This window comes from Cydia splendana, chromosome 5 (genome assembly GCF_910591565.1).
Source record: "Cydia splendana chromosome 5, ilCydSple1.2, whole genome shotgun sequence".
In the NCBI taxonomy this organism is placed as follows: Eukaryota; Metazoa; Arthropoda; class Insecta; order Lepidoptera; family Tortricidae; genus Cydia; species Cydia splendana.
The window spans coordinates 13,834,932-13,861,692 of record NC_085964.1 but is presented as its reverse complement, the minus strand read 5'-3'; the positions used below and the strand labels follow the sequence as shown (position 1 = coordinate 13,861,692).

Sequence of the window (26,761 nt, the reverse complement as noted above, 5' to 3'; positions counted from 1 at the left end):
ACACATGATGTATTTCTGTTGCCGCTATAACAACAAATATTAAAAAGTGTTCCGTTCTTGATGGGTGAGTCCGACTCGCACTTATTCAGTTTTTTTTTTGTAAACGAATTTAATATTAACGGATAGGCATTAATATTAAAGAATGAAATAGTAGTGATAATTTCCATACTTTCACTTTAGTGCCATGAAGGGTAGGTACAAAAGGGTTCCCTCTTTTGAGATTGGAAAGTGGGCTAGGTTATAAATGCGGCCTTCACAGAACCGATCTGCGACCAGAAAAGTGGGTCAGGTTAGAACTGTGATCCTTATAGAACCAAACTGCAACCAGAAGTAAGTTAGGTTAGAACTGCGACCCTTACAGAACCGAACTGCTACCAGAAAAGCGGATTAGGTTTTTTTAATTACATATTTGTTTTTAGATATATCGGAATAGTAAATTTTTCGAGTTATGATTGTATGTTACGGATTTAAAGTTTTCTGAGATGAGATAGGTTTGTAACCGCCTTGATGAAGGTATGAAGTCTAAAAGTAAATAATTACTTAATTTAAAATGAGTATTACCTATTACTATTATTTATTTTACCCGAGCGAAGCCGGGTTTTCATCTAGTTTTATATTGACATTTGCTGTCACAAATTTGCTGTCAGATTTAATCGCAAACCGCACGCAAAGTGCACACAAATGTGTCGACACCTTGTTACGGAAAAGTGTACACACGGCGACGACACTTTGTTTCGAAACAATTGTAGACACATTGTGTGGACTCTGTTACGACACATCTGACATTTAGTTACCACTTTGATGATTCTGCGACTGGAATGGTTATATGGGTTTGAGCCTTCTAAATTACAAAAATGCCCCCAAACGAAAATACTAGCGTCACAAATTGCTATTCTTGCGTTCGCACCTCCATCTTATCGGTAATATCGGTCCTAATCGGCGGACGAAATAGGCGAGCCAAATTGGCGTTTGCGTCCGCACGGCCTGATTTGATTGGACAATTTAATCAGATTGGCGAAAAACTGTCCCGTCTGGACAGGGCTTTAGAATTAGATTATCGTTTGCGACCGCACCACCTGATTTGATCGAACAATTTAATCAGTCAGATTGTCAAAAAATTGTTCCCGTCTGGACTGGCCTATAGCGAGCATTTTTAAAAATCTAGTTGTCATTTTATGTTGTCTTTGACTCATTGTTGTCATTCTGGTTGGCAGCCGGATAGAGTGACACCCACTCCGCTATGTTTCGCTTGGTTTCACGATACTAACTTTTAAAGCTAGTAGCAATAGTTATTGTTTTCGAATGTATAATTTAGTCAGAAGCACTGTACGACTCTTATAACACTTTACACAATAATAAAATTAAGTGATCGTTAATAAAATATATGTTTAGACACAAGCGTAAATAACACATCAGATCTAAAATGTCTACACCGCTAATTGATAGATTTAAACAACTTGACGCTTACGCGAAAACATTAGAAGACTTCAGAGTCAAAACTGCAACGGGAGCCGCAAGTAATTCTATAAACAATTTAAACAAATTTAATTTAACTTACCTTCGATTAAGTGACGTGGTTTTTCTTTGTAGTAACTGTTAGCGGCGCTCTTGTAATGATTCTTCTCTTCCTGTCCGAGTTGCACACGTATATGTCGCCAAATGTGTCGGAAGAGCTTTTCGTAGACACTTCAAGAGGCCATAAGTTGAGAATTAACTTGGATATTGTTATTCCCTCCATTTCATGCAGCTGTAAGTATACATTGATCAATTTATTTTAAAATAAAATGCATTTTCCTTAAAACATAAAACCTACTCACATTGTGTGAATAAATCAATAAGCATACAAAACACCCAAAAGCTGTCTCTAAGACCTATCTCTATTAGCACATTTGGTCTAATCCTAATAGTTTCCCATACAGAAGGGAAACAATTGTGGTGTTTTACCATTTGTCCGGGGCCCACATCACCACTGCCATACATGAGGCCGGGACAAATTGGAATGATTGATATAAAAACACCTATTCCCATCTGTGCCTGGCAGGGACAAATTTGTGTGTTAATAATTAACTAATAATCTAATGTATAAAATTTGGGGAAGCCAGATATGGCCAAGATAATGTTTAAGTAAGCAAAGCAATTTTTTTTTGTTATTCTGATGTGTTACCTAACTATGAAGGCAATCAGTGACTGAATACTGAATATCAATAAAATCAGTAACTTAAGATTTAACATTTACATTTAACTGCTACAACACTTGGTTTGTATCTTATTGAAGCTCCAAAACTCTAAACACAACTTTATTATTTAACATCTTTGAAATACACATTTTAGATTTAGTTCTGGACGCAATGGATTCTTCTGGTGAGCAGCACCTGCAGATGGATCACAACATACACAAGAGAAGACTGGATTTAAATGGAACACCCATAGAAGAGCCACAGAAAGAAGAATTCATATCTTCCACAAGTGCTGTATGTGTTTCTGAATGTGCTGTGTGATTATGAAAATTGGCTTTAAACTGAATTAATTGAATAACAGCAATACAAGAATAGATGAAATTAATTAGTTAAGGCTTTTATATCTTTAATTATTTTCTTTGCAGTAGTACCTCATTGACAATCTATGTAAACCTGGCTACCTTATGCTAAAAGCCTGTATGACAGGTATATTATAAATTTTAGGATTATCTGAAACTCTACTAACCCATACCAGGGTACCTAGAACTACACTCAGCAACAATGAAAAGGGTCATGTTTGGGCCATTTTCATTGCTTGTGTGTAACTGTTAGTGAAATAGGTTCCCATGTGCTTGTAGCGATAAGACCGCCAGTTGTTTACCTCTGCTTGTGTTTCTGTTTTCTTTTATTAAGTGTGTAGTGTGTGCTGTGTGTAGTATTTGTATTGTATTTTCTTTTTCAGGTAAAGAAAAATTCCTCTGAAGTGGCCACAGTCACATGTGGAAGTTGCTATGGAGCTTCATTAAAGGAAAATCAGTAAGTAACTATTTATGGAATTTACCTTGGGTCATAACATGCAATAACCAACCATGTCTGAGGTCATCTCCTTCTATCCAAAGACAGTTCATGAAATTAGAGGCCAATAATATTTTAAGATGAAAGTGGGCAACCACTTCCCCAAACAAACATAGTCCCCATTTTCCTTTCTGGAAAACAATATATTTACACATTTCTCAAGATTAATCTGCTTATTAAAACTCGATTTGCAGATGCTGCAACACCTGTGATGATGTTAAAGAAGCATATAAGTTAAGAAGATGGGCTTTGCCAGATTTATCTACTATTGAGCAATGTAAAGATGATGAATCCGTTGAAAAAACCAATATGGCTCTCAAAGAAGGGTGTCAGATTTATGGCTACATGGAAGTAAACAGGGTATGTTCTTAATCTTAGCACTGTAAAATTATACCTATACCTACGGAATAAATAAAATAAAATGCAGCAGAATAAAAAAATATTTTGCAATGAGATTAAAAACCCACACCCACATAATGGTTCCATCTGTTTTGGAACAATACAAAAGTTGTCTGTAGTTTGTTTCTTTGGATTTGGCATTTCTAAAAACATGTTTTTATAAGCGATTGCAGCGCCATCTGCGTCAAGCTTTGCGTGATTATCCTCATTGTGCGGTTACCACACTGATACATATCCGCATACCGCACCAGTGTGAGCAAGATATTGCTATGTAACAAAATGCACACCCACAACTGTCAATATACTTTATGTTACGTCTATCTAAAATACATACCAAATTTTATATATTTTTCTTTTATTTTCTAGGTTGGTGGGAGTTTTCACATAGCTCCAGGAAAAAGTTTCACAATCAATCATGTCCATGTCCATGATGTACAACCATATTCTTCTTCGGTGTTCAATACAACCCACATCATTCAACATCTGTCTTTTGGGACAGATATTAAAAGTGCTAATACTGCTCCATTAGATGGTGTCATAGGTTTGGCAAAGGAAGGTAAGCATATGAATTATAATCACTATTGATAGAGATCAAACACAATAAAAAAAGTTTTTAACCTAGTAGGCTTCAAATATTTATCTGTTTTCTGGCCACCACAGTGTCTGTTCAAACATGTCATATGAATATTTGAATATGATGCATTTATACTAGGAAAACTAAATGATTTTTTACATAATAGAGTACCTACTGTACAGTCAAGTGTAAAAATATGGGTGCATACAACTTACTTAACAATATGTCCCATAGTTCTTAATACGCTGACATAACAGCTATGATACATATTTTTGAGTATGATGAGTGCACCCATATTTTTACACTTGACTGTACCTAGTGACTATACATAGTAGGTGCCAAGTGTAAATTGACACACTAGTGTCAAAACCCCTCAGATACTTACTGTATACTTTCAATTCAATTAGCCTTTATTTCTGATACTTAGTATCTAGTTACATGTATGTGTATATATATATATATTTTACCATGCATTTCTTATCTAGCTTACTATTTTTAACATGCAAACCATTTCGTGTATTACATTGCTTGATAATTTTAAAATTTATATTAATTTGAGTATCTATTGCTTCAGAATAGACACAAATTCAATTTATTTATATAAGTAGTTAATTTATTTGGCACATTTATTAGATATTTCAATTCTTAATTCATTTTTACTAGTACGCATAATACTCATTTGATTATTTAAATTGAAGTTATAGTTAGTATATTTAATTATTATCGATTTATTTTATTACACTAGATGCAATTTATGTTTCCAATATTGTATGAATTTTAATTTCAATTTTAATGCATTTAATTAATAGCTATATTTTATCTTTATAATTTAAATTACATGTTCATTCAGTGACATCGGTATCTTTGGTATCAGCTTGCCCCTTTGGCATAGGCCTCCCCTAGTGCTTGCCATAGCTTTCTGTTTGCGGCTTTTCTCCTCCATGTTTTGCCGGCTGTTTCCATAATCTCATCTTCCCATCTCTTCCTCTGCCGTCCTCTCCTTCTTTTCCCATCTCTTGGGTACCACATTATGATATCCTTGGACCATTTGTTCTTCTGGTTTCTTATAGTGTGTCCAGTCCAGTTCCATTTGAGTTTCATCACCGTATATGTTACATCTGCAACTTTAGTTTTACTTCTTATATTGGTTAGTCTGACTCGGTCCCTTAACTTTATATTTAAAATGCTTCTCTCCATGTTATTTTGACATACTTGCAGTGCTTTTTTATGCTTTTCGGTGAGAGCCCATGTTTGGGATCCGTATGTCAGACATGGCAATATACAAGAGTTGAATACTTTTGTTTTGTCTTTGATTGGTATCTGTGGGTTCTTCATGACCTCTTTAAGCGACCAGTAGCTTTTCCACGCGTTGCATATTCTAGTGTTTATTTCTTTTGTCATTTGGTCTTCGGGTGAGATAATTTGTCCTAAATACGTATACTGGTTGACATATTCTATACAGCTGTTGTTCAGTGAGATAGGTGCTTTTTCATGATTTGTCATTAATTTGGTTTTATCAGTGTTCAAAGTCAGACCTACAATATTACTTTCTTTTTCTAGTTGTACCAACATTTTCTCCAGGTCCCTCTGATTGTCACTCAGGACAATCAGGTCATCAGCAAACCTTAAGTGATTCAACTTTTCACCGTTTATGTTTATTCCAAAAGCATCCCAGTCCATTTTCCTGAAAATATGTTCCAGCACCGCTGAGAACAGCTTTGGCGATAAGGGGTCTCCTTGACGTACTCCTTTCTTTATTTTGAATGGTACTCCTATTCTTTCTGTTTGTATTTTTGCTGTTGCGTCCTTATATATGTTCTTAATTATTCTGATATATTTCGGAAGTACTCCTTGTGATCGCAGAGCGTCCCAGATATGTGTGTGTCTAAGAGAGTCAAATGCTTTGTTGTAATCTATAAATGCCAGATAATATATTTTTCCATATTCATTACATTTTTCTATGACTTGCTTAATGACATGGATGTGGTCCATGGTTGAAAAATCACTTCTGAATCCTGCCTGCTCCCTAGGCTGGTTTTCGTCTAGAACCAAGGACATCCGGTTTAATATAACTTTTGAGAAAATTTTATATAGGTTTGACAGCAAACTGATTGGTCTATAATTATTTATTTCTGCGACATCTCCTTTCTTGTGAATTAAAGTGATAGTTGATGATGCCCATTGTTCTGGTATGACTTCATTGGTAAGTATGTGATTGAATAAGTTTGTTATAGGCTTTATGATATAGTCTATACATCCCTTAAGCACTTCATTTGTTATTTTGTCCTCCCCTGGAGCTTTGTAATTCTTTTGGGAGAGTATTGCCTTCCTTACTTCAGATTCTAGTATTATAGGAACCGTTTCTTCATTGTCTTCTAACAAATAATGTGATTCTGTATCGTTTGTGTCGTCATATAAATTTGAATAAAACTTGGTAGCTATTTCTATTATTTTGGATCGTTTTGTCTCCTTTTTTCCTGGTGTTTTACTGTTAATATTTGGGATCCAACTGGAGCTCTCTTTAAGTTCTTTTAATGCTTTTTTTACACCTCCCGAATTTTCTATGTGGAATTGGATGGTCCTGCTCCTCAATGCCTTTCGGTGTATTCTGATTTCCTCATTAATTTGTTTGCTTAGTTCAGCAATTTGTTTCCTGTTTTCTTTTCTGTTTCCAAGGAGAATTTTCCTGCTATCTATGAGAGATCTGGCTTTGTTTCCAATACCATCCTTTTTCTTTTTTACACAGCCTAATTTTTCAGACACTTTCTGAATTTCCTCCTCCAATAAATTATATTTCTCCTGTATGTTCACAGTGTTCTCAATTTCCGTTCTTTTGTTCTTTAATGATGTGAGTAAATTTTCCGGAATGGGCAGTGGAATATGTGTTGGTTGCGTTTTCTGATTCATATGTTTTCTTGTTGGTTTGGGTTTATTCAGATAGATTGTACCTCTTACCATTCGGTGGTTTGTATTGAAGTTTAGTTTATTAATAGTGCTTATGTCTTTGAAAAATTTGGGTTTGTTGGAGAGTATGAAGTCTATTTCATTCTTTACTTGACCATCAGGCGATATCCAGGTCCATTTTCTTTGAATTTTTTTCTGATAATAGCTGTTGAGTATTTTCAGGTTATGTGTAAGTGCAAGGTTTATTAATCTTTGGCCGTTGTTATTTCTTCTGCCAGTACCATGTAGACCCATAATGGCGTCCTCCCCGGCTTGTCTTTTACCGATTTGGCCATTGAAATCGCCCATTAGGAATATTGTTTTGTGTGCTTTTCCAAGAGTTCTTTCTAGATCTCCATAGAATGTGTCTTTAATGTCTTCTTGTGCTATCTCTGTTGGTGCATATATTTGAATTATCGAAATACTTCCATATTCCGGTAGGTTAATATTTAGTTGAGCAATCCGTTCCGATATTCCAATAAATTCCTGAATGTACTTGCTGAGGCATCTTTGGACGAGGAACCCAACTCCAAACAGGCCAGGTGTATTCCCAATATGGTATAGGATGTAGTTTTCATACTGTTCAATTTTTTCACCCATTCTCCTCACTTCGCTTATGCCAATTATATCCCAGTTGATATATTCCAGCGCTCGTTCCAACTCCTGTAGGGATTCCTCAGTTCTTAAAGTCCTGGCGTTGAGGGTTGATATGTAAAAGCTATTTTTGATATTTTTATCTTTCTTTGTTAGTTTGGTATGTTCACTGTAGTTGTTGTAACTTTTTCTTTGGGGTGTTTCTACTTGTTTTGAGAGATTTGTCAGATTTGGCAGATTTGGCAGATTTGGCGCTGAGCCTAGGGGGTTTTGGTCTTGAGCCCCACGGTGACCAACCGGGTTGGGGCACTTTTTCTTTTGTATATGTTGTTTATCTAATGTTGTTTTATTCCTTCCGCTACCGATGTCCGCTAATTCCTATGGTTTCGGGGTAGTTATTTCTGTAACGGAGTTCGACCTGGAGCGCATGTATGCAAAGGGATCTGTTCTATGTAGTTTTGCTGGGGCAAGTATGCCTTTACTTCCTCTGTCATTTTCTTGGTGTTCTGTTGCCGAGGTGGACTGACGGGAGGGGGATGTTGAATCTTCTCGCTTCCGTTTTTCATTTTCTTTGGGCTTGATTATTAATTTGTCGTTCTTAATGTACACTTTATTGCCCTTTTCTCTCTCCTGCTTAAGCTCCCCTTGTAGTTCTTTACGTTTTTCTAAAGTCGCTTTAGTGAAGTCTTCAGTTATATACATCTTTTCTGGTACTTTTTTCTTGTTTTTCAGAATTTCAATTTTCTTATTGTATGTGGTGAAAGAGATTAGTACTGGCCTTATTTTGTCTTCCTTTTTTCTGCCTATCCTGTGCATTTTGTTAATGTCACTATTTTCAACTTTCACATCCAACTTTTCAAACAGAAGTGTGACGTTTTTGGATAGCTGCGTATAACTTGTATCACTTTCATTTAGACCATGTATTATAATGTTGTTTTGTTTGGTTATGTTCTCTAATGTATTTACTTTCTTGTTTAATATCTCTACTTCTGACTTGAGAATCTTGTTTTCTTCCTGTAATGGTTTTATTTTATCGTCTATCGTTCTCAGAATTTTTTCAGAATTGTTTTCTATCAGCACGGCTTGATTTCTTAGTTCTTCTTTCATCAAAGCGTAAAGCTCGGTGTTTGACATTTCCCCTGTCATTTTGTTTTGATATCTTGGATAGCGTTTTGTGCCTGCTTGAATTGGAACGTATAATTTTTCGTAGGTTGTCTACACTGCCGAGATGTCACTGGTAGAAATTTGTGGTTTGCATTGGCAACACTAGGTTTTTATTTTTATGTTGTTTCCTTGCTAAGTCTTTGGAAAGTGACAGCCTTGTTTTATAGGTTATATTCACAATATATTTTAACACTGGTTTTAATTGCAGTCCACACGGTATACACAGAGTTCTTTACTTTCACCACTTTTCCGAGTTTTTATTGTTATACAGAACAACAATTTCACTACAACCACAGTCTTTATATCGAGTTATCCATTTTTATTTTAGGAGCGTAGTGACAGCGACTTTACTAATGGACGACCGGAACCGGAACTTACTTACTGTATACTTACTGTATTACAACTACAAGAATGTAATAATCAGAGTTCAGACAATTTATCGCAAAAATAAATATAGTATGGAACAGATACAATTTTTTTTACAATTTTGAACTGCGGTTTTTGAGTATAATCTGGAAATTTTATAAAGATACTGTGTACATAATATGAGTTTAATAAATCTTGTCCTATTTTAAGATATAAATTATTTTTGATGGTTTTGCAATGATTTGTCCGATCACTGGTAATAATCAATTGCTGGATTATTTTTGTGTCAACTATTGATAAAAGTTATACCTGCATCATATTATCCCGAAGAACAATTATTTATCTCTTTTTTTCCCTTTAATCCTCAGAGGCATGTAGTATCAACACTCATAATAAAGCAACTGTAACATTAACCCCTGGAGCGCCCCAGAATTACCGTAGTATGGAACTCCTATACTAGTTACCAGCACATGTGTCTGTGTAGGGCACTCCACGGGTTAATAAATTGCTTATATTGGTGTTTATTTAATTTCAACAATAAATACCATACTTTAGTATAGACAACATAAGATCAGAAGGTTCTGCCAGAAAAGTTTCTATGTGATGATTATACATCACTCTAAAAATAAGAGTTGAAATCAATAAAAAAGAAGTCTTACTCTAGTTATGTATTAAAACAAATATAACAATAATTATGTAACTACAGAATACACTAAGTTATTCTCCGAATCAACAGCGAATTCCAGTTCCAATAGCCATAAATGTACCAAAAGTTCCACCTCCTTGCAGCATTACTTTTCCCACTGAGTGCACTAATTCTCGCCCTCTTGCACCATACCTACAACAGTAAAATAACCATACTGAATACAGAACATACCATTTTCACCTCAGCAGCTCGAACAAGGGTACTTTGCTTCTTAAAAACAGTGAGCAAAATGCGATTTTGCTCACTAACTCATTTTGTCTCACTCAGTGAGCAAAATCGCATTTTGCTCACCGAGTGAGACAAAATGAGTGAGCAAAATCGCATTTTGCTCACTGAGTGAGACAAAATGTCATTCAAGTGATCTTTATAGTCAAATGTCATTTCAACATGCGGGATCTAATACAAGTTCGATATACTTGGGTTCTATTATCTCTGTCCCTCTAGGTATGTTCTCACTGCTTAGGGTGAAAAATTTTGTGGACTACACGAGATCAAAGTTATTTACATCTCGTGCGCTTTTGAATCCCTTACTACGCTCAAGATTCTAGAATCTTTCGCTTGCACGGGACTCAAAATAAGCACTCGAAGAAATATCAAACTTTGATCTCTTGTTGTACAAATAACTATTTCAAGTGCAGCAGACCCTACAAACATTAAACATTTTTATGTTCAGAAATCGATTGTAACTGCAAATTAAAGGTAAAACGGAGAATTGTGTAAATACAAACTTCTAACCTTAACGCCGTAAATCCACCAAAGAGTCCACCGCTAGCCATACCAACGCAAAATCCGATCATGAAACCCATTTTCATTTTGTCGAAACAAGAAGGCCCTTGGTGCCCATACATGCCCCCGGGTACAGCAGGCATCCTTAATGAGTTTTATACGCCGGAATTTCAAATATCAGTTTTATTCAGAAATAAAATAATCTCTTTTATTCAATGAATTTCTAATTCATTGACAAGTGACAGAACAGACTGACAGCAGATTTTTTTTTTTGGATTTTATGGCCTGATTACGAGACCTTTAAGCCAACGTGCCATATTTATGTTGCCAACTAAAAAAATAGTTACGCACGGTAAAGTGGTATCCAGACGGGACGCCAATTTCATTTCTGATCAAATCGACCGATTTGATCAGAAATGTAATTGGCATCAATCTCCAATTTTAGATTTATGGTGATATTAGAGCCCTAGACAGACAAGTCTGCAACGATTTTGATAGCACACGCAGTGCTATTGTTATTTTAAACGTTAAACTTCTATGAAATTATGCGAAAAATTTGCGACCTGTACAGGAGAACAAAGCATTTTGCCCAAGCTGAAACGGAGACCTTCACTAACGCTCTGTCAAAAATGGCGCATAAGACGGTGGTGTGACGGTGGCATAGAGGTACAATAATATAGAGAAGACACGGGGGAGGGGCCAAATGACCGAACGAGATACACTTATAGAACTTTCAGTAGGAGTAGCAGAGAAAGCGGTACTATTCCTTGTCCTTGTCACAGTCTCACTTTTTGTTTGTTCCCCACCTTTTTGTTAGTATGGGCTATGGTGGGCAACAAATAACCCGACCGAATTACGTAGATTGTTTTTGGTATATTGTCAGGAATGTTAAAACGTGTTTTTAATATTGTCGCATTGCGTATGTTTTGTCCCTCACGGAGGCACGCGCACACCACTTCTATAGGATGCTACTTCTATGGACGGTGGTGGATGCTGACAATCCACAACATACGTTGATGAAATGATGGGCGACTGTGTGAACAGCTCAAGCCACGCTACGCCCGCGCCACGATTCCTTTGAAATGTGCCAATAAAACCGACAACTACCCGATTGCGCGCCACAATGGCCAATTGTTCGCCATTGTATACACTATGGCATTGGCTTGTCGTGGACTATCATGGGCCATTGTGTACTGGGGCCTAGATATAATAAGCCTTTTATATAATATATTATATATATTTTTTACGTGCATGTCGTGCATATATGCAAGTTCATGGTGTATTTTTGTTACAGGTGCTGTGATGTTCCAATATTACATAAAAATTGTTCCAACAGTATATGTAAAATTAGATGGTACAGTTTTGTACACCAATCAGTTTTCGGTAACTAGACACCAGAAGTCTAGTCAAGTGCATTCAGAATCTGGAATGCCGGGTGCATTTTTCACTTATGAACTGTCACCATTGATGGTCAAATATACAGAAAAAGAAAGGTGATTAATACAACAGATTGCTTTTGCACATTTAATAGTTCTGTTTATATGACACTTAATGTAATAAGAAATCATATTTTTTTTTCAGGTCTATTGGTCATTTTGCTACTAACATCTGTGCAATAGTTGGAGGAGTGTTTACTGTGGCAGGAATATTTGATACACTTTTGTACCATTCAGTAAATGCATTTCAAAACAAGATATTACTAGGGAAAACTGGTTAAACTATGTATTTTATAATGTTTTAAGAAATAAATTATAATCTAAAACATTGCATTTTGCATACTGTTTACAGAACTCTGTATCAGAACCTTCAGCCAATTTTATAATTGGAACATAGTTTTCTTTTTTTGGGTCATACTGAGCTCTTCCAAGTTTCTGTAAGAATATATGACGCTGCTTGATTCTGAAGTTCCTACTTAACAGTACTGCTGGTTCTTCCAATATCCTTTGGTGAGATATTTGCATTGTGTTGTGTATGTAATTAAATCTTTCTAGAAGGGTCTTCTGACCTGAAACAATAATAAATAAGTTAAGTTTAACTTGTAAGATTCATATAAATACTTAAAATGTTCAATTTACAATTATTGGAGGTTAATACTTAATAGTTGCCTGCTTTCATTGGTTTGATATTTTTAATCATACTATTAATATCTTATCCGCTAAGGCTCAACAAACATTTTAATAAAACCACAATATTCCCTAAACTTATGGAAAATTTATTTTAATTCAAAAATATAATTACATAGGGTTTGGATTTTACCTAGACTTCAAAAAAACCTGTCCGAATCAAAGTGTGTAACTGTGATGAGACAAATCTAATAATAGTTAAGTTTAATATATTAAAGCTAAAAAATTTGGTAGAGGTATTATACTTACTGATCATATAAAGCCTTGGTTTCTTTAAAAGTAACTGCTTGAGTTCATGTTGTTCAAAACCCATCTCTTCTTTCAAGGCAAACATATTAGTCCTAACACTGTGAAGACTATAGGTAATTAGTTTCGGCTGCTTGGATGCCACTAATCTCACTTCCTTACCATGTAATAAAAATTTATCTTGAAAAAATCCTAATCTTCTGTCTATTCTTGTTGTCCTGTGAAAATCCATTAAACATTTTTTAACTCATGTTTTCTAAAAATTATTGAATAACCTCATAATAAGGTTCATATAATTTTAAATTACCAGTAAATTTTTTTTAGAAATTTTATTTTTCCAGTACTTACGTGAACATAAGCCAAAATGGGTTTCTTGTGATTATTTGCTTTATTTGATCCTCCGAAAAACGTTTGGATTGTAAGTAATTTATCCTTATTTTAAGGTCTTCTAAAGGCTCACTAAGAATAAGTGAATTCTTCGTAATAAAGCTGCCCAGCTCTTCGAAATCAACAAAATCTTTAAGGAATAAAAGGTGTTCTTTGATGTTTCTATCAAAGTCTAATTTAAGAAGTTTTTCTGCGTAGTAAGGTTTTTTTTCAATTTTGCTTAGATCGACATTTAATTGAATCAATTTCTGCAATGTTTCAGAACTATTTACATATCCGGCTAGGTTAAAAGACTTTGGATAGTATGGAGTAAATTCAGACAAATCTTGTGACGCCTTTTCTAAAGCACTTGGTTCTGTATCACAGTCATTAGGCACCTTATATCTTGTTTGTATTAGACTGCTAAATTGCTTAATTTGAACACATTTACAAGCAAAACGATGTAACAACACATTTTCAACTACTCTTGAAAACATCTCGATATTTAGAAAAAACACTTATTGGGCATCCCCTAAATACATGAGTTTTTTATTAATTAAATAAAAATACTTCCGAAATCTTAATGCTTAGCAAATTGCTACACGAATGATTGATTATTATGAATTAAATTAAATGATGAATAAATCTCATCGGACTGACACTTCATTGATATGACAGTAGTGATAGTGTTAAGCGGGCATTACATTATACAATTTGCAGTGCGCTAGCTGAGTTAGCGCACTAATTTAGTATAGTGTAAAGACAGTTAGTCAGTTAGTGACCCAATCTAGTGCGATCGCATGTGCTCTGGGGCCCTACCGTGAAAATCGAACGATAGAGCGCCATCCGCACGTAAATTAGTTCGAACGAACCAACTGAAGCCTACCGGGAAACTCTTTCGTTTTGGCTTACGTCCAAAGAATATAATACTCACTAGGAGAAGAACGATAACTCCATACAAAAAAATGTCCCTTTCAAAAGTTCGTTTATACTACTAGCGCTCTGGTAGGATACCATTGTAATTAGAATTGACAACCCGTTTAGCCTAGCGGGTATTGGCAGTAATCCTGTTCAGGAAGCTAATGGTCCTGGGTTCGAATCCCGGAGAGGGAATTTCTTTTTGTATTTTTTCTTTTTTGTTGGGGTCAGGTTTTTAAGAGCCCATCAACGTGCACACTAGCGCCACTGCTAAATAATCGTGATTATTTAAATTTAGCGACAGGTATTTAAAAAAGGGGGCCGCTACGGACTGTATTGTGTATTTAAGTACCTTTTGAATACATCAAACTAGTTTTTACAATACAGTCCGTAGCGGCCCCCTTTTTTAAATACCTGTCATTAAATTTAAATAATCACGATTATTTAGCAGCGGCGCTAGTGTGCACGTTCATGGGCTCTTAAATTAGCATATCACAAAAAAATAAAAAAATACGTTAAAAGGTAATGATTAGGTACTATATTTAGAAATTCGTCAAATATAAAAGGCAACAAAAAAGTATATTAAGATATAAATATTTTCATTCCTATTAGGATTACTGTATATATGTTAGGAGCAATACATATGAATACATACATTGATATGGCAAATGGTTACAAGTTGTTATTACATCTATCCGGTTATCGGACATTTTCTGCTTTACAGCTCCGCGTAGCGTTCTTGTTCACCGGTATCCCGGTAGTCTGGATATGCGGCAGATACGTGCCCTTTGAGCTTTTTCCAAGAAATCATATGACGGCCCAGGATTATATTGTTATCTCACGCTCAAGCCATCTGCTGATTCACTCTCTAAAACAAAACAGTCACAAATTAAACAATATAATCTAACTGCCTAATTACTAACGTCGCTAATTGCTACCGGGTCTAAATTTACCAGCTGAAACAATGTGAGGTTTTACATCTATGATAAATTTTGATTAAAATTTCGGACGCGATATAGCGTCCGCGGGACTTACGGGGATAGTAAGATTAAATTATTATATTTGAATTTGGCAATTAGTACGCTCATTTTTATTTAAAGATTAATATATTTATGTATTTCTTACCTTGAAATTATCGCTGTTTCTGGTTTACTACAACGGGTTAATTTTAACTAAGTCTGTGCGAAGACGCATTTAGATATGTTGCTCGTACATATGAATCGTTTTTATTTTTAAAATTAATAGGTAAATAAATATATTTCAAGTGAATAAATCGTTTTATATGAAAACTGATATTTTTACGTTAAATGACTTTAATGACAGCATTGACATTACAGACTTTTGTCTTGCCTATGTTCTTACCGGCCAGACCCAAATCAAGGCCTATCAAAGAGGCCTATTGACAAAGATTTTTTTTAATTTTATCATGGAGGGTAGAGGCACGTCTACCCTTCATAGATTTTATGAACATAGACAAAGACAAACTGAAATAGATAATAATTTACATATGACTTCAACTACTTCATAAAATACAAATCAAAATATATTTGATAAAATAATTGGATTTGTTCCTAGAAATCGTATAGACGAAGCCAGTTCTAGCAATGTTGCTGTAGTAAAATATTTTTATGGTAATTACTGGCAATCCTCCTCTAGGAACGGAGCACACATGCACAAATATGAAGGGTCACGTCATTCCAAGGAAGTCAATAGGCCTTGCTTACGTCTTTCGAATCCATAGAATTGACCGACGTGAATGGAATGAACGAACCTAACGTTAAGTGTGCATCACACTTCACATCCTACGCTGGGACATAAAACCGGTAAATTAATAATTTACTTAAAACTGAGTTAGATATACTTAAATAATTAGTTTTACGTACTTATAACGTACAATGATACTAAAAACCTTCGTAGAATAAGTTTTAATACCAATTTAACATTTTTTGCTGTTTGTCGAATATAATTTTAATAGATTAAGCAGTAGTGTCAAGACTGTCAATGTCAAATTCATTGTTTACTGTCTCATGGCTGTCTTGATGTCGCCGATGTTTGTCTGTTGTACCACATATTTTAATATTATAAAATTTGTATTTACATTGAAAAGGTAAGAAAATCTTTATCTTGTCTTTAAAAAAAACTTTCTAAGCAGAAGAAATTACCGTTATAATTGAAGTACTTGACGACTTTTTGAAACTATGTATCACAATGTACCTACTTTTGATTATTTTAGTTGCTTTTAAACATATAAATTACTTCCTAGTACCCGATGACTTTCGAAACTACATAGTTTCGTTGCATACTTTTGGTTACTCTCGCTCGACTTATGAAACAAATAAGAATAAGATACTTGTTAAACAGTGAACAGTTGTAGTTTTTACATAAAATGATTATTTTAGCAGTTTAAAGGATAATTTTCAATCTACCTATTATTAATATTTTCTCAAAAGTAATTTATTTTATTACTTTGTAAGTTCTTAAGGTCAAATAGTCTATTGATTGTCCGAAGCTCCTGTAGCCGGTTATTTTAGAAAAATATGCTCTAATTCATGTGTTTTTTTAGTTCCAGACTAGTGGGAATCACAATGGACCTACAGTGAGCACCCTGGCAAGGAATATGTTCAAGCTTATAGCTTCCAGCTATTGCTGGAAAATGGAAATTTCTATAATGATATGGAGGCCAACAAAGGTAGGCATTTTTACTGATTTGGATCACAGTAACGTTTCGTACTCATGAAACTATCCTGATTGTGTATGAGATAATCTACGATTTTCTTTCACTTTCATACTTTCTTTGAAATAAAAGTGTCTGCCCAACGCCAACTAGGTACATGGGTACCTACTTACCTAGATGCCAAGTAGGCTGGCTACATACTTATATATCCTATACGTCATGCTTTAAAGGTCTACAAATGTCTAAATTATAATAAATAAGAATAATTAGATTTGACATATAAACTTAATTTCAATTTCACACCGTTCACTGGAGTATGGTTTAATACAATAATTTGTATATATCTAAATATAATTCTTGTTTTTATTAACATTTCCACAGACTCCAGAGCATGTCTGGCAGCGCCTCATAGGGCTATCCTGCCCTCGACTCCCAGTCTACCAGCCGCGCCGGTCCGTCGCCTAATCACAACTCCAATCCGGTCAACCGCAACAGGAGCCACAAGAATGTGAGGTGGTGCTGGAGATGAAGGTGATCGAAGCCAACTTATACACCCGCGAACTGATGCGGTGGAAAAAACTTTGGTCTTTTTTTAACATTAATTTTATAACTTTATTTTCTTAGACTGATTTGAAATATTCTTTATTGAAAGTGTATAACGTATATAGAGATTTGTCCGATTTTTGTTAAAATAAAAATAATAAAATTATACGCAAAGTATATTTTATTGAATTTAGCTATTTTTATCAGTACACGGAAGCGTCGCGACTATATCTCGCAGATCGTCGGGCAGTGGTCGAACACGTAGTTGGGAGATTTTCAATAAAAAGTTTGTCTTCACATTAACATTGTTTTATTTATTAATTTGTGTAAAAAATTTAACAATTTTACCAGGCTAAGGGTTAACGGTTATATTTCCCACGTATGGCACTTCAAACATCTGTTCTATTTTTGATGAGTAAAACATTCAATTGTCATTTTCGAAATGTCAGCCTGGTAAAGGGTTAAAATTGTATAATTATATTTTAAATATTAATATAATAAAATTCGGGACTAACACATTCAGCACATGCACAAACAGGCGGCAAATGGGCAGAAGCTTCCTCCTCCTCCCTTATTGTCTACATTCGAAAAGAGTTAGTCAGACCAGGATTTTAAGCGATTTTTATAGCACAGACGCGCAAATGTTATTTAAATACATAATTTCATAGAAATTTGGAATTTAAAATACACTTGCACGTTTGTGCTATAAAAATCGCTGCATACTTATCTTGGTCTCACTCTAATGTCATTTACATATTATTGACTAATCATTGACTATGTTTATTTGCACATACAAGAGTAAGAAATAAAATAGCCTACCTAACCTTATAAAATTATTTATCATAGGTACATTTATAACCGTTTCGGTGCGGTTGACACGACAGGCGTGTCATCAATGATTTCAACGTGTGGCGCATGACACGACAGGCGTGCGATCATATTCTATGGCGTAAGGCACGCCTGTCATGAAATAATTGTTCGCCGCCACAGCCAAAAGTTTTCGAAGTTTACACAACTCAGATATAATATAACATTTAGATTTTTACATTACAAGTCTTATATATTTCGTTCGTGTGTTCCTTTACGAGTAACATGTTTGCTTATCGTTATATACTATACTACTACACTGATTGTTTTGTAACAAAATTCTGCCATGGAATTTTGAAAAATAAACACACGCATTATACATCTTTACATTTTAAAGTATTCTATCTATCTATCTTTGCATATCTACATCATTTATATCGATGGTCAAATATTCAGAACTATACTAGACAAAGTTATGCAATCATAGTTAATAACACAATCGGCACAATCTGTGTCTGGTTAAGACACATATTTTAAATCCCCCAGAAACAAATGTAATTTATTGTACCTGCTAGGTATATTACTCCGTAGTCAACTTGGCCAATACAACTCTTAGTGCTGCTAATCGTGTATTAGTTTAACTAGCAGGTACAATAAATTACACAATTTATTCCTGTAAAGGAAGCGATTCAAATATATGTGCCTTATTATCCTTATGCCTTACATTAGCTTTCTAAGGTGAATTTAATAATTACCACAGCATGGCCTCATAGGAAATAAGACTAGTTTGCTAGCCTCTGCTTATATAGTAGATAAGTCTTAGTCTTCTTCTATACTACGTAGGTACGGGGCATTGAGTAATAGTTGCATTATCAGCTGGTAATGTAGCTCCTTGAAAAGCCGGCAGTGTTATTTTCATCGCCGTCGTCGGGAGTACGGTCATCGCGTATAGGCACAGCACGGATCACAGATCAGACAGTAGTGGCCATGGTGGTGGTGTAACTGAAACATCATAAGAACTGGTATTAGAATTATTACTATACTTACTATGTACTAATATTACTGTTTGACATCTTCATTACATTACTAGGAATTTCATTATTATTTAGAACAGCGGTAGGCAACAGGCGGCCCGTGAACCTCTCACTTGCGACCCGCGAGCCCCCTTGGCTATTTTGTATGTAATATTGATAAACGACAATGTTTGATAAAGTAACACATATTAACAAAGTGCGGCCCGCTTCAACTTTTTAACTACTATGTGGCCCTTGGCTGCTAAAATGATGCCGACCGCTGATTTAGAATACTAATTTTATGATTCTTATTTTCTTTAGACGCTAGTTTACAATGACTTCGCCATTTTGAAAGTTTTCGACGTGTAATAGTTACATGTCGTTGAAGTGTCGCCGGGAAACAGACACACACCAACAATGCGCGTGCTATCCCTGGGGAAAGCGTATCTAAGTATAAGCCTATAGTAGGACCTATGCCGATGGTTGTTGGATCTGTCGGCGAATGAAACAGCTTTCTCGTCACCCCCCAATGCAAATCTACACAATGGATGGTTAACTTCATAGCTACAGTCCAAAACGCAGACATATTCGCAGACAAGTGGCCGTCCCTACAACGTAGTATCAGGATTTTTTTTAACTCTGCCTATGTTACTTAATATCAGTTTTTTTTTAAATGTCTAGGTAACTTAGTAATACATAATATGTATGTTAGAGATAGTTCGAAAAGTGTATACATATTTATGAATTTTATGATACTGACTATGTATTATTAACAGTATAAGTGTCTTGGCATCTTGCAGCTGTAAACTTATACTTAGTGTTTGCCTGAATAAATAAAAAATAATAAAGAACTGCAAATCAGTGTCCATAACACTAAGTTACCTTTTAATATCCCAAATGTTAGCTCTATAGTGGAGCGCGCCTTATTTTATATGGCGTTATAGCCTCGGGGATTCTTCTGCGGCGCCGGTTGCAGAAATCATAAGGTGTCCCGTGTTCCCGCAGTGGATACCCGGAGTCTTCTAAAATTATAATAAGCACATTATATTAATAGTGGGTTAATATCTGCCTAAAAACCATCGCTTGTGTTACGGAACCTTTCCTGAAGGCCGCAATGGAAACATTTATTTGTAACTAACACAAACAAACGAAGAGTCTCTCACCCTAAATGCATATACAATAAGCGGCAATTATTGCCGTTCTGTCAGGGATAATAATATAAAATAAGACACAATTATATTCCTATTATTTCCGTCCTCCACATTTTGCAACTAGAATTAGACCAAGATAAGGCTGCAACGATATTGATAGCATGCACAGTGTAGGTAAGTGTTATTTATGCGTCATAATTTCATAGAAGTTTGACGTTTAAAATAACAGTTGCACTGCGTGTGCTATCAGAATCATTGCAGTCTTCGATCTCTTGGTCTAACTCTAGGGTCATTCGAAATATTTCGTAAATAGTTTCCGTGATGAGCTAAACCTTTTAGCAGCCAAGGGCCACATAAGTACATAGTTGTTAACAATGTTGAAGTGGGCCGCACTTTATTAATATTTGTGAATTTATCAGATATTGTCGTTTGTCAATATTACATACAAAATAGCCAGCAAGGCTCGCGGGCCGGGCTGCAAGCGAAAAATTAGCAGGCCGCATGCAGCCCGCGGGCCGCCTGTTGCCGACCGCTGCGTTAAACCATTAATGAACCCCTGACGTAACATGTGCATCTATGTCTGTCTGTAGTACGTAGCCCCCAACACACACATACACTCACACAGGCTCATTGATCTTACTGTAGGATCGTTTAGTGTATGATTAAGAACACAATATATATTTATATAAATTATTAAGTTATAACATACCTACCTACCTAATGTGCGCTATTTCGCTGGTACCACATGCCCGCTGCTCGAAGTAGTCTTGACTAATGCTAATTCTACATATGAAGGCGTCGTGGGTTGCCCTGCCGTACGACGCGTCCATGTTAATGATGTAGTTGACTTGTTCCCATATCTGAAAACCGAACGTTACATAATGTTAATTTATATTTCACCATAGTACGAATTTAGTTAGCTTAGCTCCCTTTTGCTTGTATTGTACAATTCTAATTTATTCCTATTTTTTCAGTCATCCACATTTTACATCTAGCGTCATTCGACAATTTTGTAAATCATTTTTTCCATGATGCGCTAACTAAACGATTAATTGATTGTGTGTGTGTGTGTGTGTGTGTGAATTAATAAAAATGAACACACACACACACATACACACACATGCTTATTAATATTACTGTGGTATCGTAGTGCGTGATTAGAAACACCAAATATATTTATATAAATTATAACACATACCTACCTAATGTACACTATTTCGCTGGTGCCACACACTGTCATGCCAGCTGCTCGAAGTAATCTCGACTAACGCTGTTGCTCCATATAAAGGTGTCGTAGGTTGTCCCACCATACGACTTGTCCACGTAATTGATATGATCCCGTATCTGAAAACCAAACGTCAGTTGTTGTTAATTTCTGTTTCACTTTAGTACGAAGTTACAAAAAAAGGAAGTCAAATTCAAATCATGAATATTTTAGAGTAGGTATACAGTAGTATACACATCTTCTATAAAGTCTGAAAATAAGTAATGTAAGGCTTAGTAAATTAAATAAATTAACAATCCATACTTTCATACTAATATTATAAATGCGCGTAAAAGTGTGTCTGTCTGTTACCTCTTGACGCTTAAGCCCCTGAACCGATTTGGACTAAATTTGGTATGGATATAGTTTGGGCCCCGAGAAAGGGTTAGTTTTTTTCAATCATCGTCATCATTCCACGCAGACGATGTCGCGGGCAGAAGCTAGTAATTAATAAATATCTTGGACACGGCGCGTATAGTACCTACGTCGATTCCTCTCACTGCGGCCTTGACCACCGGCAGCTTGGGCCTTGCCCCGCTGCTGGCGGCATTCTAGGTTAGTTTTTTTAATAATATGTTTATATATTTTTTATTGTTTTGTGATTTTTTTATATTCTACTTATATATTCAAATCGTAAAAACCTAAAAGCTAAGACACAAATCGACCTAGTCCAATAGAAAGCTAAATAAAGCTTGTATTGTGAGTACTAAATGAAGATATAATTATACAATAGATAGAATAATATAAAACATTCATAACTCCGGATCATATATCTGTGATAAACACAGAAATAAATACCTTTACCAGGATTCGAGCTCGAAAATTCCTGTTTTATTGACGGGGTCACTACCGACTGGGCTAAGAGCCAGTTTAAAATTAAAATATTTTGGGATTAGAATAAACTGGTTAAGATTATTATTTCACAAAATTATTATATCAACCTCCTAACAGGATAAAGAGGCAATCTTTTTTTATAAGGTACACTAAAGAGACAACTTTCAAAACATTATTACAATAGTAAACAGTAGTATACATAAGAGGTAGGTTTTTTTATAAAATTGCCCTTCAAAACAAGCACAGAAATAGACAAGCTGTTTTAGCTGCTTCTATTAGACTAATAATAATAATATATCTGCCGGAAATAAAATTGCGTATCATTTTATTAGGCAGTCGTCCGTTTTATACCATTTATATCCCTTAGCTCAGTACTTATCATCACCATCGCTTGCACGCATTAGCCTAGTTAATTTTAGATACCATCAACTCTCAATAGTCCTTACACCCTGGCGGATGCTGCCTCTGCGTGTGTTCCATGACCCGGGCAAGGGCAGCATCCGCTCGGTTTACCCCTTACATTTCATTAAGTGTCAAAAGGGACTCACGTGTTGCCTACGGCTCCGCGCACGCCTCCCAAAGGTCCGGAACACCATTGTTCCGTGATGGAAAAGATATACAAGAAGCGGTCTTCATATTCCTATGGCCCATGAAGGGTCACATGTGTGCATCGAAAACCCCTGGAATGCAGAATGAAATTATTAGTACTTAATTTATGAAATATGATATAAGATTAATGTGCATTACTTCTAATGTACAATATATGTATAACTATTTTTTTGAGAAGAGCCCTGCTAAGTATTTACTGAAATACTGGTTAAGTACTACTTAGCATCAATTATGTATATATGTAAACTTCTTTTAGAATTGGTAATTATTGTATGTAGGTGAGATTACCTACATATTAGGAACACTGTGTATAGATAGAGTGGGGGCTAGAACAACCTTAACTGTAAATGTTTTATGTATTTATTTATTTTAACATTTCAATCAGGTAAGAAGACCCATATATTACAAATACAATTTGACTGGACAATTCTTCTTTTTAAACCCAAGATTTTTTTTAACAATATCTATCAGTATATTTTATAAATTCATATTCATTCATGGTATATTAAGTAGTGTGTGCCAGGTACTCACAGTATTATTTTATCTGATATGAGGTTATTATAAATAATGTAAACAAATTTCACTTACCCGGCTTTAATGATAGCCCATACTGATAAGACCGGGGTAATTTAGCAGTTGGACACCGCTTGCTGAGAAACAGGCATCCATTTGGTCCCGGCCCACTTCATGTTGATAATCTGCCTGCCATAAAAGTTTAAATGGAAAAATAACGTAGAAGTACACTACTTTGCGAACAACTCAGTTTGAATCTCGGCATTATTTATTTATGTGATGAGCACAGATATCTGTTCCTGAGTCATTTGGTGTGTGTTTTCCATGTGTGTATTTATTATATATCACAACATAAGCCTTCTTGAGCTTATTGTGGGGCTTTGTCAATTTGGGTAAGATTGTCCCATAACATTTATATACATATATTATTAAATTAATATCTTCTGTATAATACAAAAATACATTCTATCAAATGGTATATTATTTTAATTAGATACTGACAGACACTACATAGCTTCCCATGAAGGTAGAACTTTGAATACTTGAAACATACATCTTGCAATGCTCTAGACCTTTTATTGTGAATGTTCAATGTTTTGACTATTTGATTAATGACTTACGAAATAATCTAAAACGTATACCTTATTGAACAGGGTCCTACAGCTATTTCGTCGTGGATGTGGAAATATGCAGCGTGGTATTTACAAACTCCGCGTCCAGAACTTTCACTTAGCGGAATTTTTATCGCATTAGGCACCTATAGAAGCGGCTTGTTGCCGGATTTCTTCAGCAAGGTTCTCTTGCGACAGAAACATCTTTGTAATAGTTCACAAACAAACAGTACAATTTCACGCAGCACGACACAATCAACTATAATAATAAGATACACGAAGGGCATGATACCCTATTATGACAGAATGAAATTGCCAGGTCATGAAATTGAAAAAACAGGAGCACTGCTTTGAAACTGCGAGTTGATCGAGCATAATCCCCAAATATCTATTTATTCATCCCGCTGCAGTGCTCAAAAACCGAGGACATTCAAAATATTTGCAAAACAATGCGCGGATTCACTGTCACAAAAACGGGATAAAAAGCTGAAAGGTGAGTTATCTGGCAGCACTGTGATAAACGAAAGAACAACGTTAGCTCTTGAGGTAACGTGTGTTTTGACAGTTCTTTACGAATTTCGTGCTGTCAAAAACTCCGAAAATTGCGTTTCGCGGTAGGTCTATGGAACGATATTCGATCCATAATCGTCTTTCGAACGGGCCGCTCGATGACGGCTGTCTTCGCGGTAGCAAACCGTGTTTTATCTGTCAGAATTGCCCGCAATTGACGATTTTCGGAATTCGCGGTAGCCCCACTGCCCCACTAACGCTATCTAGCGCGCTAGAACGCATAGTGTAAATGGTTTTAGCGCGCTACTGTGTAAGGTTGTCGGCACGCCACCGACGCACTCGAACACGCGTATGATGGATGTTTTATTGTTTTAGTTATTGCATTTCAGTTCAAAATGACGCAGCCACAGACTAGGGAAAAGGAAGTACCTACTGCTAAAATCTTCTTCAATCATGAACTTTATAAAGACATACCATTTTTATGGGATAAAAAACAAAGATTACAAAAACTAAGACATTAGAAATTATGGTAACAAAGTCCTTCTCGAAATGTACAAAGAATTCGACCGAAACGCGACCTTCGACTGAAACGCGACGTTCGCTTCGAACGATGATCACTGCTGAAATGAAAATAAGACACTAAACTAAACTAACTAGCGTCGCTAGCTAGTGTAGTGTAATGAACAAGCTCTTTTTTATCTCGCCGAGCAACACTTAATTAGCGCTCTGCAAATTGTATAATGTAATGCCCGCTTTAAGCTATGTTAAGCAGTACTACACGTTTGTCGGACTTTCTGCGCGGTCACAGTCACGACACGAAAGCGAGTGTATAAAATCTTTAGTATTTACAGGTATTTATATTTATTTACTGAATTATAATCATAATCTCTTTGTAATCTGTGATTATATTCGCATGCCATTTGTTGCAACGTCTGTAGAAGCCTTAAACGAAGACCTATAAGTGGTATTAGTAGGAGATCCCACATATGGTCGACCTTCGCCAATCTGTCTGACGGATGAAACTATGAAAATATTAAAGAAAATATGTTCCAGAACATAAATAAATAGGGTTGCCTAAAGAAATATGGTCAAGGCTAATAAATAGGGTTTTTCAAAAAAACATTTTTTGATAAAGTGAATATTTTAGGAAACAATCGCCCCGAAAGAAAAAAAATGTACGTGAGATTTTTTTTCGTGTCTACCCTAAGGTGTGGGATGTTGTTGAAAAGGTCTTTCAAAATGAATAGGGGTTTTAGATGAACATTTTTTGATAAAGTGAATATTTTCGGAAATAATCGCTTTGAAAGAAACAAAATGTGTGTGACAATTTTTTTATTGTTTCAACCTTATAGTGTCGGGTGTCGTAGGCCTTTCAAAATAAATAGGGGTCTTTAAACAATATTTCTTGATAAAGTGAATCATTTCGGAAATAATCGTTTAGAAAGGAAAAAAAAAGGTTTTTCCCTCTAACTTTTGACCATGTGGCCAAAAAAAATCATGGAGATAGTGCTTAAAAAACTCAATCAAATAAAATTAAAACAAACTTGATCAGTTAAGCCGTTTATGAGTTATCGCTAAAAGTCTTCCCTTCTTATTTTAATTAAAAGCCTGGCAACCCTTATTTGTGATCGGATTTTCGCAGGCAACCCTATACAATAAAATAAAATTACCATCATTTTGATGTATAATGCAAGCGTCAGACAGATGAGTGCAAATATTAAAAAAAAATGTTTTCGGCAAATTTCACCGATTTGTCTGACGAACGAAATAAGTTTCAATGGAAAGTATACAACTTGTACAACATAAATCAACTAGGTTGCCTATCTTTTTCCGGTCACTATTATGTGGTTGCCGTGTTTAAAGAGGTGATTTTATATCGATAATTGAAACTATGAACATATGAAAGAAAATATGTTCTAGAACATAAATAAATAGGGTTGCCTAAAGAAATATGGTCAAGGCTATTTTTTGAAATTTTTGAAAAAATTTTTTTTCGGCAAATTTCATCGATTTGTCTGACGAACGAAATAAAATTCAATGGAAAGTATACTATTATGTGGTTGCCGTGTTTAAAG

The 26,761-nt window shown here is 35.3% G+C and overlaps 4 protein-coding genes across 4 annotated transcripts in view; 2 read left to right on the top strand and 2 right to left on the bottom strand.

Moving 5' to 3' along the window:
* Positions 1-313: 313 nt before the first annotated feature.
* Positions 314-26,761, top strand: part of LOC134790812 (probable NADH dehydrogenase [ubiquinone] iron-sulfur protein 6, mitochondrial) — a 90,745-nt gene continuing 64,297 nt past the window's right edge. The window contains exon 1 of the mRNA XM_063761769.1: positions 314-330. The gene's annotated coding sequence lies outside the window, so the exon portion shown is untranslated. The remainder of the gene's footprint in view (positions 331-26,761) is intronic.
* LOC134790755 (endoplasmic reticulum-Golgi intermediate compartment protein 3) lies at positions 1,263-12,266 on the top strand. Its single transcript, XM_063761675.1, has 8 exons — positions 1,263-1,517; positions 1,591-1,749; positions 2,332-2,471; positions 2,920-2,993; positions 3,227-3,392; positions 3,798-3,987; positions 11,799-11,997; positions 12,086-12,266. The coding sequence occupies exons 1-8, from the start codon at positions 1,424-1,426 to the stop codon at positions 12,219-12,221; spliced, it is 1,158 nt and encodes a 385-aa protein (XP_063617745.1). The 5' UTR covers positions 1,263-1,423; the 3' UTR covers positions 12,222-12,266.
* On the bottom strand, positions 9,726-10,739 carry LOC134791125 (reactive oxygen species modulator 1). The gene is made up of 2 exons (XM_063762151.1): positions 10,514-10,739; positions 9,726-9,910 (listed from the first exon to the last, which is right to left on the bottom strand). The coding sequence occupies exons 1-2, from the start codon at positions 10,645-10,647 to the stop codon at positions 9,802-9,804; spliced, it is 243 nt and encodes an 80-aa protein (XP_063618221.1). The 5' UTR covers positions 10,648-10,739; the 3' UTR covers positions 9,726-9,801.
* On the bottom strand, positions 12,213-13,861 carry LOC134790756 (transcription termination factor 3, mitochondrial). The gene is made up of 3 exons (XM_063761676.1): positions 13,222-13,861; positions 12,877-13,091; positions 12,213-12,509 (listed from the first exon to the last, which is right to left on the bottom strand). Exons 1-3 carry the CDS (start codon positions 13,734-13,736, stop codon positions 12,232-12,234), a joined length of 1,008 nt encoding a protein of 335 aa, XP_063617746.1. The 5' UTR covers positions 13,737-13,861; the 3' UTR covers positions 12,213-12,231.

Coding starts and splice junctions, on each gene's coding strand:
- LOC134790755 (XM_063761675.1), top strand. CDS start 1,424: ATGTCTACACCGCTAATTGATAGATTTAAACAACTTGACGCTTACGCG. Junction 1,750..2,331: donor TCCCTCCATTTCATGCAGCT/GTAAGTATACAT, acceptor TACACATTTTAG/ATTTAGTTCTGGACGCAATG. Junction 3,988..11,798: donor CATAGGTTTGGCAAAGGAAG/GTAAGCATATGA, acceptor TTTTTGTTACAG/GTGCTGTGATGTTCCAATAT.
- LOC134791125 (XM_063762151.1), bottom strand. CDS start 10,647: ATGCCTGCTGTACCCGGGGGCATGTATGGGCACCAAGGGCCTTCTTGT. Junction 9,911..10,513: donor GGTGGATTTACGGCGTTAAG/GTTAGAAGTTTG, acceptor TTACTGTTGTAG/GTATGGTGCAAGAGGGCGAG.
- LOC134790756 (XM_063761676.1), bottom strand. CDS start 13,736: ATGTTTTCAAGAGTAGTTGAAAATGTGTTGTTACATCGTTTTGCTTGT. Junction 13,092..13,221: donor CCATTTTGGCTTATGTTCAC/GTAAGTACTGGA, acceptor GGATTTTCACAG/GACAACAAGAATAGACAGAA. Junction 12,510..12,876: donor ACCAAGGCTTTATATGATCA/GTAAGTATAATA, acceptor TTATTGTTTCAG/GTCAGAAGACCCTTCTAGAA.